At 30.8% G+C, this 13,062-nt stretch overlaps 1 protein-coding gene across 11 annotated transcripts in view; it reads right to left on the bottom strand.

Moving 5' to 3' along the window:
- The window catches only part of Lar (tyrosine-protein phosphatase Lar), a 248,844-nt gene that overhangs the window by 81,468 nt on the left and 154,314 nt on the right, over positions 1-13,062 (bottom strand). For all 11 annotated transcript variants that reach the window (XM_080158791.1, XM_080158793.1, XM_080158790.1 and 8 more), the window contains 5 exons: positions 11,746-11,818; positions 4,917-5,081; positions 4,407-4,514; positions 482-608; positions 15-83 (listed from right to left, as the gene is read on the bottom strand). In XM_080158791.1, the coding sequence (XP_080014917.1) occupies positions 15-83; positions 482-608; positions 4,407-4,514; positions 4,917-5,081; positions 11,746-11,818 (542 nt within the window). The remainder of the gene's footprint in view (positions 1-14; positions 84-481; positions 609-4,406; positions 4,515-4,916; positions 5,082-11,745; positions 11,819-13,062) is intronic.

The raw sequence follows: 13,062 nt of genomic DNA, 5'->3' as shown, positions 1-13,062 counted from the left end.
TTAAAGGATCTCACCTGAGGCCTCTGATGTCATAGAAGTTTGTGATAGCTCCAGAAATTTCTTTATAGTCCCAGGTAGCAGCTCTAAAAAATTATAGATATAACTCCTATAATTTTGGGGACTTCATTAATACAGGATAAAGTAGAATTCAGGAATCTAAAGGATAAGACAATAGCCGATAAATTGATGTACACTCCCAATGATAATACACAAAATTACCCCTTCTGTAGATTAAATTTAGAGGTCAAAACGTTTGAACACTCAACTTATTGAACCAACCAATCAAAATTAACTAAAGCCCCCAAAGTTGTTAAGCTAACAAAAAAGAAAACACTGTCACCTGTTTCTCTGAGTAAAATCACCTTTTTTAAAAATTTCAATATAGTATTAAAAAACAGACACTTTTACAGTTAATTCAATTTAGATCTTCCCATTTGAAAGATGTCAAATTGACGCTATCTTAATTGTAAGTTTGGCTGACCTAGGTTTATATTGAATGATGTAGTATTGAACTTCACTCTTGGCATCTCCATCGTATTCCCAGGAAAGTCTCACCGAGGTCGAGGTCACTTCTGTCACTCGAACTTGTGTTGGCGCCCGCGGTAATGCTAAAAATATATAAATTTAAATATGTATTTATTTCTTCATCACAGCTTTTTGAAGGTATAGTTTGCTTACCATCTAAGAAGTCAAGAAATGGAAAAGTCCATTTTAAACATTATTCAAGTAATAGTTGGAGACCTTAGTTTAAAGGTCTCTAAAAGGATAGAAGAAAGGGTAAATAAATTTATTTTTTATTGGAGAAACAAAATTATTAAAAATTTTAAATTGATAAATAAAAAAGTGCTATTAAAAGGATGGGAGAAGTTATGGGATATTAAGGGTTAGTAAAGGAAAGTGTATTAACTGAAACTCTAAAAACTAAATTCGGAAACTCATTAACATTAACAACGAAAACGACTGATGTTAAATAGTAGCTTCTCTACTAAAAATAACAGGCATAATAATCCATGAGAATCTTTCTCTGCAAATAAATTTTTGGATCCTTCTATATCGAATTCGTTTAGCCGTGCAACTCAATAGTGAAAGAAAAAAAGTTAAGAGATAAGTTGTTCATCCAAAAAGATTAGATAATGTTTGTAATGAATCTGACATGTGTGTGTGTGTGTGCCAATATTTTGCAGGTAGAGATGACACATGTGCACAATTTCACATTCAAACTTTCCAACTCACATTTTCATAATGTTAGTTGCTCTAAAGCCATGCAAACTTAAGAAAAGGGTAATTTCATGAAAGATATTCTAATTCTAACAACATATGCTACATTAAAAATGACTTGAAGAAGAGCTGCTTGTGACGTCTTTACTTGCCATCACAACGCATAGAAAAACTGGTCTTTAGATAATATAAAAGGAGGAGGAGGAGCTGCAATCTTCAAAAATAAACTTAAAACAAAACTAAAAAAAGAGAGTCACAGGACTGAAATTTATTATTGCAGTTGCTTGAATGTGTTACAAAACGAAGCTGGAACCTTTTAGTTCTCAAACGTTTTTTACAAATAAAGTATTTTTCTTTTATAAAGTATTATTTTTACACCCATCACGTGGAACAATCCCTTTAGATTAAAATGAGTTTTCTCATTAATTTTTTACAAAGTTTTACAATTTTCTTAGTGCTTTAATTTAGAAAGGTTTATACAGTTCACGTATAAAAAAAGTTTTAAATGTTAGTGCTCCTTCCAAATTGTTTAACTTTACTCCTTTGTTTATTTGTTGGAACCTCGTGCAAGGAACAGATCTATAGTATAGATGTATATACAGACAACTACCTCCCTTCCTTATTCAAAGACCTCTTTCGTCTGCTTCTAAATTATTTTCTGCTACTTTGTTGTGTTAATATAAGCGACACCATTGGTTGATTTAATGACCCAATAGAAAGGTTGCACAAGGCGGTTGCGATGGGGAGATACAGTTATTTAACTCGTTCTCCCTCTAGTGTTTTACTCTAATGTGCGAGGAGAAAGCTTGGATTTAAAAATGGTATAAATTTTGTAAATGATCCCCAATATTAAAAAGTTGTGATATCATAAATCTTATTTTAGAGGTGAGATATGTATATATACAAGGATACTGTCCTCACAAATTAACATTATTTTTTACAAGCTCATATAAGTAAGAACTTTGAAGAGTATGCTTTTGCCGATAATAACAAATGTTTGATTTGTTTAATTACAAATTGTACAAACATATTCATAAATATGTTGGCAAAGCTCATTTAGATATGTATTGCACGTATAATAGCATGTAATTTTGATTTATAATTAATTAGTGATTGGTTTATGGGAAAATAAAAGTATAATAACATGAAATGTCAAACTTACTACATTTAGTAATTTATCAGCTTTGTATAAATTATCAGATTGTACAAGGGTTGTAATGTCCATAAAAAGCGGAGCAAAGCAATTCAACATAACATAAGATTTTAATCTCGCACTAAACACAAAACACTAGATGGCATATTTATTAATATTCATTGACTGACATACGGACAAATAAAATTTACGTTACTTAACGCAACTGCTGTAGTTGATATCTAAGATTTTATTTCGAAGTTTACTCTTATGAGACAGACAGACAGAAAGACAGTTTAAGGGTAACTTTAATTTTAGGAAATCCTAAAGAAAAGGTAGAATTTTTTTGTCTGTCCTATCTCGGAAATTGTAAGTCCAAATTGGTTGTACTTTATAATTGTCTTGGGATAGTTTTAAGCTATTTTCCCTTCATACCCCGCCCTCCCATAGAGTCTATAGGCGAAGCAATTAGTTTATAATAGTTATTTATCGCATCGTATTATAAACGGCTTTCCGCGGATATAGAATTTACAATTATAAGATTAAAACTATTTTTTTAGACCCGAGGTGCCGAAGGCACCGGCTTAAAAAAACAGGTTTTAATCTTATGATTGTACATTTTTATATTCGTAGAAAGCTGGATATAATACGATGCTAGACATAGTTTTTTCGTATTGATAAGAACCGGTTCCTATCCACCGGATTTGAATGAATACGAGAATATAACATTACAAAAATATCATATAGTTACAGTAGGTACTAGAACTATTATGTATTTAAGGTAGAAAGTCAATGTTCCTTTATCAATACAATAAGGTAAAGCATAAGATAGACAATAATAGGATTATAATAAAAGGGATTGTTTTACCTTTTATGTTATCATCATTATTACATTTAGATAATAAAATTATTTCTTTATCAAGTATGGGTATTTATTATATGATATACCTTTCATTCAATAACAAGCATAATGTAATATGTAAGAGGCTGGATAATAACATTAGATTAACTGACAAAAGACTAGGTATAAGGTTATTCTTTAGTAAAGCATTTATCCTAATCTCGCTGAACCGATATGGTTCTCCTTTACAGTGAATCTTCTTATAGGTACAGGTGAGGTTTTTATCTATTTTTGGGAAAAGAACCACCACCCTCCCAAGAGTAATCGCACCTAAAAAAATGAACCACTTCATTTTTACCTTGGTTTTTTAAAAAAATGCTGGAAAGATTTTAAGGGTCAATTCTGTACTGGTGTTTTATTAAACCTATTGTTATTATGCCTAATGTATCTCATATTAGAATGTTATTCAGTTAAAGCAATTGATGTATATTATGTTACCAATTTTCTCTGTAAGAAATATAGAAAAATACAAGATATTAACAATATGTTTGTAATATATCAGGGATCTAAAGGGATAAGACAATGGCTGATACACAAAATTATCCCTGCTGTAAAATTGAAGTTAGTGGTTGAAACTGTTGAATACTCAGCTTCATTAACTAACAAATCAAAATTCAATAAAAGTCTCCAAAGTTGATAAGCTAACGAATAAAAAAAACGTTATTTTAGGACTTTGGGGACTAGTGGAATAAACAGCCCATTGTCCCCTCTCTCTCTGGTAATATATGTATATTACAAATACAATAATACAACTTTTTATTTTTCTGTGCCGAGAAATCTGAGAAACAAACAAGAAAAGTAATCAATGTGACATTAATTACATGTCTTATTTTCTTTCCTTTTTGGATCAACAAAAACAATTCATTTGGAACAATTTTGTAGATTTTTATCCTATTATTTAAAATAGTAAGCTATTTTAAGTCTGCAGCGAAGGATCTCGCCAACCGCAAACCAATATAATTTTCCTTTACAACGAAGCTTCTAATAGGCCCAGGGAGGGTTTATAACTTTGTAGGGGTGGAAAACTCCACCCTCCTAAGAGAAAATACCCCTAAAAAGAAATACCCCCTAATTTTTTTTATATTATATCATCTTTTCTACCAGAAAATGCCATGGAATAAAACTATTACTCTTTTGGCTTGTGAAGAAACTTACCTTGCACTTTGACAGTGGATTGAGTCTCAATCATTCCCAATTTAGAAGCAGCCACGCAGGTAAAGTTTCGAGTCTCGCGAATGTTAAATAGCTGCAGTACATTGCGACCTAAAACGATTATAATTTTATTTATAAGTGTGCCTAAAAAGACATGCCAAACGAAATTTTTACTGAAAATAAAAAAAGGAAAAATCACAACTTGATTCTGTTTATAATTGTCATCGATAATTTCATTTACCAGTTGGGTTACTGCTATCACATAAAGTAGTAAAGTTTATTTGTCTGTTGCATAAGAAATCGATAAGTTCTGAACTAATTGACCTCGCCATTTTAGGAAGCTTCTCATAGGTCCTGGGATGGTTTTTGACTATTTTATTTTCAGATTTAACCCTTGGGATGGTTTTAGGCAATATTTATGATCCTTCTTACTTACACCTTTGAATGCAGACTCTAGAGCCCCTAGATTATAGGGGTGCAGCCGCTAGTAATAAAACAAACAAATGAACCTACCTATAGGAACATTATCCGCGGGGGTTATATCATTGTTGCCCTCCTTCCATTTGACAAATGGCATGGGACTGCCTACAGCCACGCAGGTAATGTTTAGGTTGGAGCCCCTCTGGACCTCGTACTTGGCGTCTGGCTGCCGGGAGAAGTGCGGAGGAACTCGGCGTACTAAAATAAAGAAAATTAATATTATTTTTTACTTTTCTCTTAAAAAAGTGCGTAAGTGCTCAGTGGGAGAAAACTGCATATGTATCTAATGTAACCTAATCAAAATAAAACAATTCAAATGACATTTCTATATTGAAAAAAACGCTAAGAGGGAAAAGATAATTAAAACTGTTTAAAGATTTTTTTTAAAGTAAAATATTTTTTTAATAAAAGTTGCTACTACTTCACCCCTGTTAAAATCCATTAAAAACTAAAAATTCATTCTGTATTTATTAAGACTTTTAAAAGTCTAGGGATCAATCAAAATTTTGGCTACACAAAAAAAAACTTTAAATAAACGCAAAAAGGAAATTATAAAGTTAGCCAAACTCAACTTGACGGGTAAAGAGTAGCATTCAGGTGGAAAGGGGAAAGCTCTAGAGTGAGTAAAGGGGTAGTCTAGTCACAGACATAGCTTCGTAAAAATTACTCTAAATCAGGGATCTAAAGGGATACGACAATGACCGATAAATTAATGTACATCCCCTATGATGATACACAAAATTACCCCTTTTGAAGATTACAATTAGTGGTTGAAACGTTTGAACACTGAACTTAATGAACCAACCAATCAAAATTCAAGAAAAGTCACCAAAGTTGTTAAGCCAACTAATAAGAAAACATTATTATAAAACTTTGGGGACTTGTGTAATAAACATGCCAATGTCCCCTCCCTCCCTGACTATGAACGGAGAAAAAAAGACGTGTACTTAAGGAGGAAGGTTGAATGTAGAAATGTAAGAGAGAGAAAGATTAAATTTCACAAACTTTTATGTTTTCCCCATCCTTCTCTCTGTTAAATTACAGTTTTCAATTTTTGTTTCTGGTGTGTTTATTGTCCCTGTGGGCAGTTATATGGACATACAATGGTATTTTACAATGGTTTTCTATAAATGCTTTCTGCAATATCCCCTCAACTTCATCTGTTACCAATGGGTAGTATAATTACCCAATAAACCGCCAAATGATAATAAGGCGATATTTATCAAATGGACTCATGTAATTATGAAGAGGTTTTTTTTTCATTAATGTCTAAATGTTGTTAAAGTAGATACTTCAAAGGTCAGTTTAACATATTTGAATGGGATACTACCAAAATCGTCTCTCCCTATTATTTACAAAAGTAAATAATAAACATAAATAGAAAGTCTGTGTTATCCTTTATTATATAAAAGTAACAGGATCTGTATCTGTCTGTACCGAAGGATTCGCTAACAGCTGAACCCAAATAGTTATCCTTTATAAAGTAGGTCCTGGGAAGGTTACTAACTATTTTGGGGGAGGGTATCACCATCCTCCCAAGAGAAATTAAGAATTAGGGGGTGGGTGTATAGGGGCGTAAACGCTAGTGAGGAATATGGCTCCTCAAAACACTATTATATACCAATATGTTCACTAGTTAAATTAGTTAAAAACAATATTAATGTTAGTCTTGCTTCCCAGCATAAAAAAACAATGAGATTTAACTAAAGTTAGGATCTATTAATTATGCCTTCAAAATGAAAATAATCTTTTTTTTTAATAATCTTTTTTATATATTGACAAATTTTGTAAACTTTTGTAACATACCGTTAGAGCCATTTTAAAAATTTTTGTGTCACAGATGGTATGAAATCTACTTCCATAAACAGCGAAATTCTAATTTGTAGATGATATTGGCATTTAAATAACATTTAGATTTAATTTTTCCCAATAGAAACTTATTCCACCTTCTTTGTACTTTTAGATAGACAACAAAAATATAAATTGTTTCCCTTTAATAAACAAATAGTGGATGCGCCCCTAGCATCTATGGACTCTTTATTCGTAGGGGAAGAGATGGAAATAAAAAAAGTATAAAACCATCAGACTTAAAACTGAAAATAAAATAGCCTAAAACCACCCCAGAACATATGTTAAGCATCCCTGAAATGAAGGAGCAAATCAGTTCAGGAGTTATCGATAAAAAAGCTTACTACTTTATATAATAGGACAGTAATGGTAAATTGTAAAAAAATAGTATCGCTCCTATAATATAAATAGTAAGCTATAAAAATTGGAAAGAATTTTAATGAATATAATAGATTTGAAATCTGCATTAAATTTTAAGGAATTTTTATAAAATTCGTTTTTTGTATAATTCTTTATCTATAAGCGCAAATACAAATTAAATTAAATAATTTTGACATCTGTGATTGGTGGATTAAAAAATATCTGCGCCCTGATTGGTTAAGCTTAAGTGACGTACATCATTCAACCAATTAGAGCGCAGGTAGTTTCCAATCCACCTATCCTATTGGTCAAAATTTATTAACTTAAATTGGATTTGCGCTTTTAAATAATGAATTATATAAAAAACGAATTTTATAAAAAAATCCTTAAAAATTTATGCAGATTTCAAATCTATTATATTCATTAAAATTCTTTTTAATTTTTATAGCTTAATAAATAGTTAATTTAGGGGAATACTCGAAAAAGAAAACATAAATATGAAAATTTGCACTATTAATTTACATACAACGTTTTTCTAGTCGCCCTAAAATGTTTTATCTCTACGTTTTAAACAATTCTATTCTTTATCATTTACAATAGCTTTTGGCTTTCTACTGTATTTTCATTACTGTGCTATCTAGTAAATATTTTTCCTCTTTTCTTAGATCCTAAGTTGTAGCAATTGACCATTGACACATATAAACATATGTATGGGTTATCAATAATTCACACAAACCAATCAATAATCAAATTTTGTAATGAAGTTGCCAATTAAAAGAATTCCCTCAAGATATTATAAATGATTATGCATCCACATAAATGTAAACTTGCAGAGAGAGAGAGATCAATAGCAGATAAATAAATCTTTTCCCATATTTACAAGCTACCAAGGTGTTGATGTACATTGTACATTAAGATATATAAGTTGGAAGGAATTTTAATGTTAAAGGTAGATTTGAAATCTGCATCAAATTTTAAGGATTTTTTTTTATAAAATTCGTTTTAATTCTTTATCTAAAAGCTGAAATACAATTTTTTTTATAAAATTCGTTTTAATTCTTTATCTAAAAGCTTAAATACAATTTAGGTTAATTAATTTTGACATCTGTGATTGGTGGATTGAAAACTATCTGCGCTCTGATTAGAGAAGCTTAAGTGTCGTACATCATTCAACCAATTAGAGTGCAGGTATACCAACTAAACTCAACCCCCCTCCCCATAGTTTTCAATCCACCTATCACGGATGTCAAAATTAATTAACTTAAATTGTATTTGCGCTTTTAAATAAAGAATTATACAAAAAACGAATTTTATAAAAAAAATCCTTAAAATATGATGTAGATTTCAAATCTACCTCTAACATTAAAATTCTTTATAAAAACTTAAAAACTTATATATCTTATTATACATTGAGATGAAGGAGGGGAGGAATACGTGTTACAAAATTATTCTGAGCGTAACCAGCCACTGCAGCTTTGTCGTCACTGTAGGTTGAAAATTAGGGGTAGAGGAATAAAAATCATCATAACTCCTCCAAATTTTAAGATAGATCAATAATACTTGAATTATTTAATTCCCCATTAACAGTAGTTTTAGAAAAACCTTTTTTATTTTTTTTATTTACTAAGCAAAAAGTCGAAAAAAAACACTTTTTAACAAAATTTATGCTAAAAATTATAACTTTTCGCAGAAATTTACGGAAAATTTCTAAATCAAGTAATTTATACACGAATACTGGTTAATTGTTTAGCAAAATCAAATATTATGTATAAAATTCTTCAACTTTGACAAAAAAAAGGTTTTTAAGCTCTTAATCGCAAAAATCGTTAAATTTTCGATTTTATATCACTGCGCGCAGCTTTGTGGCCAATGTAGGCTAAAATTTTGGGGCAGTAAAATAAAAATGATCATAACTCCTACAAGCTTTAAGATAGATAAATAATAATTGGATTATTTAAATCTCCATTATCAGTAGTTTCAGAATATTTTTTAAATTTTTTAATTTAATAACAGAAAGTCGAAGAAAAACCTTTTTTTACGAAATTTAGGCTAAAAAAGTGAACATTAGTTCCAGTAAAATCCAGTGGACTTAGAGTTGACCGATTTGAATTTTTTATTTTTTAAATGTTCATGAAGAATTTCTTTATCCCAAACATCTTTTTTTATATCTCTATTGTATTTGCAAGGCAAGTAATAAACAGATAGTTTAGCGCCGTTATTGGTAATTTTTCAGGGGTAATTTTGTTTATCTGTGCTCAAAAATTATTTTTTTTTAAAGCATTTATATTAAATTCAAATAATTAAAAGTAGATATTCGGGAAAAAAAGTTCTAAAATATCTACATAAATCACTTAAAAATAAGATTTAAAAAGCCCTATTTTTCGTAAAAAATGCGCTCTTCCGTGACGGGTCGGAGTTGAAATCGGAGATTTTGTGTATTCTGCAGAATGCTCATCCAACAGTGCGCGCATTATACTTGACAAAACTGCAGTGCAGCCGATAGACAAGCTTGACTTGTAAAAAGTGGTGCTGCAGAGACAAGATAATAATAATATAAAAGTAACAGGATGTCTCTCTGTCTGTCTTTCGGTACGAAAGGATCTCGCAAATCGCTGAGCAGATTCTCTTTTACATAATAGCTTTTCAGAACAAGGGAAGGTTTGTACCACCACCCTCCCAATATAAACTAATCCTATAAAAAGGACCTCCACAAAAATAATCTTTTTTTTTTAAACTAAAATTGAGAATGGGGGTGATCAACTTCCTCCCAACTTATGTGCCCTTAGAGACTTCTAGGGGCGTAACCGCTAGTTTTTCAACTATTGTACTTGAAGAATTACAAAGTTATAGTATAGTTGAGATGATCTGTAAAAGTAAAGACTTATCCTAATCTTGTATCTTATTCCGGATTTATAACATATATCCACTCACAAATACTTCTAAGAGTGGGGATTTTCTATATGCAGAATTTGTCCCTTCGTCCATATGGCTTGTTCTTGCTATATTGATAAGTACTCGATTTAAATCCTGTGGATTCTATAGCAATTATTATTACATTTATAACTGCTGAATTTATATAAAAGTGTCTTAAAATGTTAGAAATATAATATTATGTAACTTGTATCTACAGCAATTTTATAAAGGATATATACACGGAATTTTATTCAAATTTCATTATATTGTACTGAGAAAATACGACGAAACCCGCTACTTCGTTTTCTTTCCATGATCCTTATTTTTTTTATACAATGTTCGATGATGGAGCTTCGCTCTCATGGATTTTATCATACTAGTTAGTTGTACAAGTGATATCTGGTAAACTCTGAAGAAATAAAAGTCTGTTATAAATCAGGGAACTAAGGGGATAAGACAATGACCGATAAACGTATGTACATTCCCAATGATAATATACAATATTACACCTTTTATAGATTACGTATAGTAGTTGAAACGTCTGGACACTCAACTTAATGAACTAACCAACCAAAATTCGAGAAAAATCCCCAAAGTTGTAAAACCAACACATAAGAAGACTAGTGAAATAAACAGCCCAATGTCCCCTCCCTCCCTGGTTGAAAAAAGTAGAAGATGGGAGGAGTTATGAAAGAGCATTACGATTACCTAAGAAAGACTATATTTTAGAGACCGGTTTACAATGGAATAAAAATGGCAGTTATTAAATAGGTTTGATTATTCATTTTTAGAGGGTCAATCGGTAATTTAAAAAGAAATAAATCTTAACTATATTTTAGAAAATATAATTACTTGATTATATCCTAAAAGCTAAACTTTATATAAAAATATAAAATAGCCGATAAATTGATGTACATCACCAATAATTACACAAAATTACCGCTTCTGTAGATTAAAATTAGTGGTTGAAACGTTTGAACACTCAACTTTATAAACCAACAAATCAAAATTCACTGAAGTCCCCAAAGTTGTCAAGGCAACGCATAAGAAAACGTTATCATAAAACTTTGGGGACATTTGAAATGAATAGCCCATTGTCCCCTCCCTCCCTGTTATTTTCCACAGTGCAAATAAAAGAAGTGTAGTATAGCTTGATACTATTAGACAAGAACTTGTAACTTAAGTTAAGAACATGCTAAATGGTTTACAAACTTTCAAAGTGTATACAATATAGGTAAGGTATAATGGAAGGATAAAAAGGAGAGAGCATTTTCATTTAACAATCCGTTTTCATATCACAAAATCCACAATTTGTGTTAATCTAAAACAGCGCGTCGTTGTTCCTTAATTATTATTATCTTCATAGCTAACTTTACTTGTCATATTGTACAAAAAAAATAAAAATATCAATACCCTATAAACCTTTTTAACTCATAGAACGGTGGGACTTACCATTTAAAAACGTTTACTTAGGATAAACTACCTCTTTTTTTAAAAAGATGGAACTAGGTTAGTTTTCACATAAATAAAATAACCTCTTACAAAACTTAAACATGTAGGTGGAAAAGTTTAAACAGACCCATCCTAAATCAATCTAATCCCCAAAAGTTTTTAAATCAACGAATGACAGATCATGTTTGGAAGCATTGGGGGTCAGTATAATTCACAGTTAAATGTTCCCTCCCTCCCTGTTCACCCCTCCCACTAAACCACCACCACCCCTCCAAAATAAAATTCTTACCTCTGACATAGAGCTGGGCCGCGTATGAGTACTCAGTCCCCTGGGAGTTGCTCGCCACACACTCATACTTTCCCTGCATCAAAATTAATAAAGTGAAATGGTTGTAGGAAATATGTATGAATACACCCGCATCTAACAAACTATATTCATCCATCTTAAAAACATTTCAGATTCCTTTATAATCTCCGGAATAATTTATCTTTAGTTTACTCATAAAATTGGGTAAAAAGTCTTTACACAATAAATTCTTTACATAAATATTCTTTTTATGAGAAGCTAGCCTGTAAAGGAGAACCATATCGGTTCGGTGGTTAGTGAGTTCCTTCGGTACATACACACAGTTACAGATCCTTTTGATTTATTATACGGATTAAAAGTAGACAAAAATAGGACCGTTGGTTCTTACATTTCATTAAAATGCACCATTAAATAGAAGTCGCATTGAACACAAAATAATTTAAATAATTCATATTGTTATTGTACCTAATTTAATAAAAATAATGTAATTTTGTTATAAAACTGTAGGGATATATAATATTTGACTACCAAGGCACTATGTGTCAGTATAGATTATAATAGTTTACAAATATTTCTTCCAAAGAAAGGAAGGCAAACTTTCAAACTTTTCAAATTATTTTTCCCTATTTTCTAGACCCTTCCCAAAAACAGTCCGCCCCCCCCCTTGCCCAAACCTACCAGCTTAACGTCAGGAATCTATATTGATGTGTTTTTATTCCCTTATACTGCCTTCTCTGATTTTTATACTTTTTTATTAGTTTAGATTAACTTCACAGCAAGTTTGCAAAAGGAAGTTTTATTTCTACATAAAGTTTAAGAGTATAGTTTTATAATAATTGAACTATCTTTATATAATTTTTTATGCCTAATTCTCTTTTAAAATATAAAGACAAATTGGAAACAAAATGTAAATTTCAAAGTGAAGAATATTGACCAATGTGATGTACGTACACAGTTGACTTGAACAACAAAGAGTCATTTTTTCGCATATTTTCCATAAGGTTGTGTGCTAGTGCTTAATAATCCAAACATAGTTTTGACCCAATGTATAGATATGAAATGATCATAATTAAGAATAGTTTGACTTATTAAGCACATTCGACTAGTCGCTAGCACACAACTTTATGGAAAATACGCGAAAAAAATACCCACTTAAGTATTTTTGGTCAGTGCAAAACATTGTTAATTATTTATTAAGATATACACAAATTAATTTTGGTAAGCTGTAAGTGTTTCTTCCTTAAGTAGAAAGTTGAAATTAAATTCCCTGTTCAATGATAAATCCCAGAGGAAAAGGCA

The sequence above is a fragment of the Acartia tonsa genome, chromosome 4 (genome assembly GCF_053477335.1).
Source record: "Acartia tonsa isolate MP-2025a chromosome 4, ASM5347733v1, whole genome shotgun sequence".
NCBI lineage: Eukaryota > Metazoa > Arthropoda > Copepoda > Calanoida > Acartiidae > Acartia > Acartia tonsa.
The sequence above is the reverse complement of the archived record's forward strand: the minus strand, read 5'-3'. Positions and strand labels throughout refer to the sequence as shown.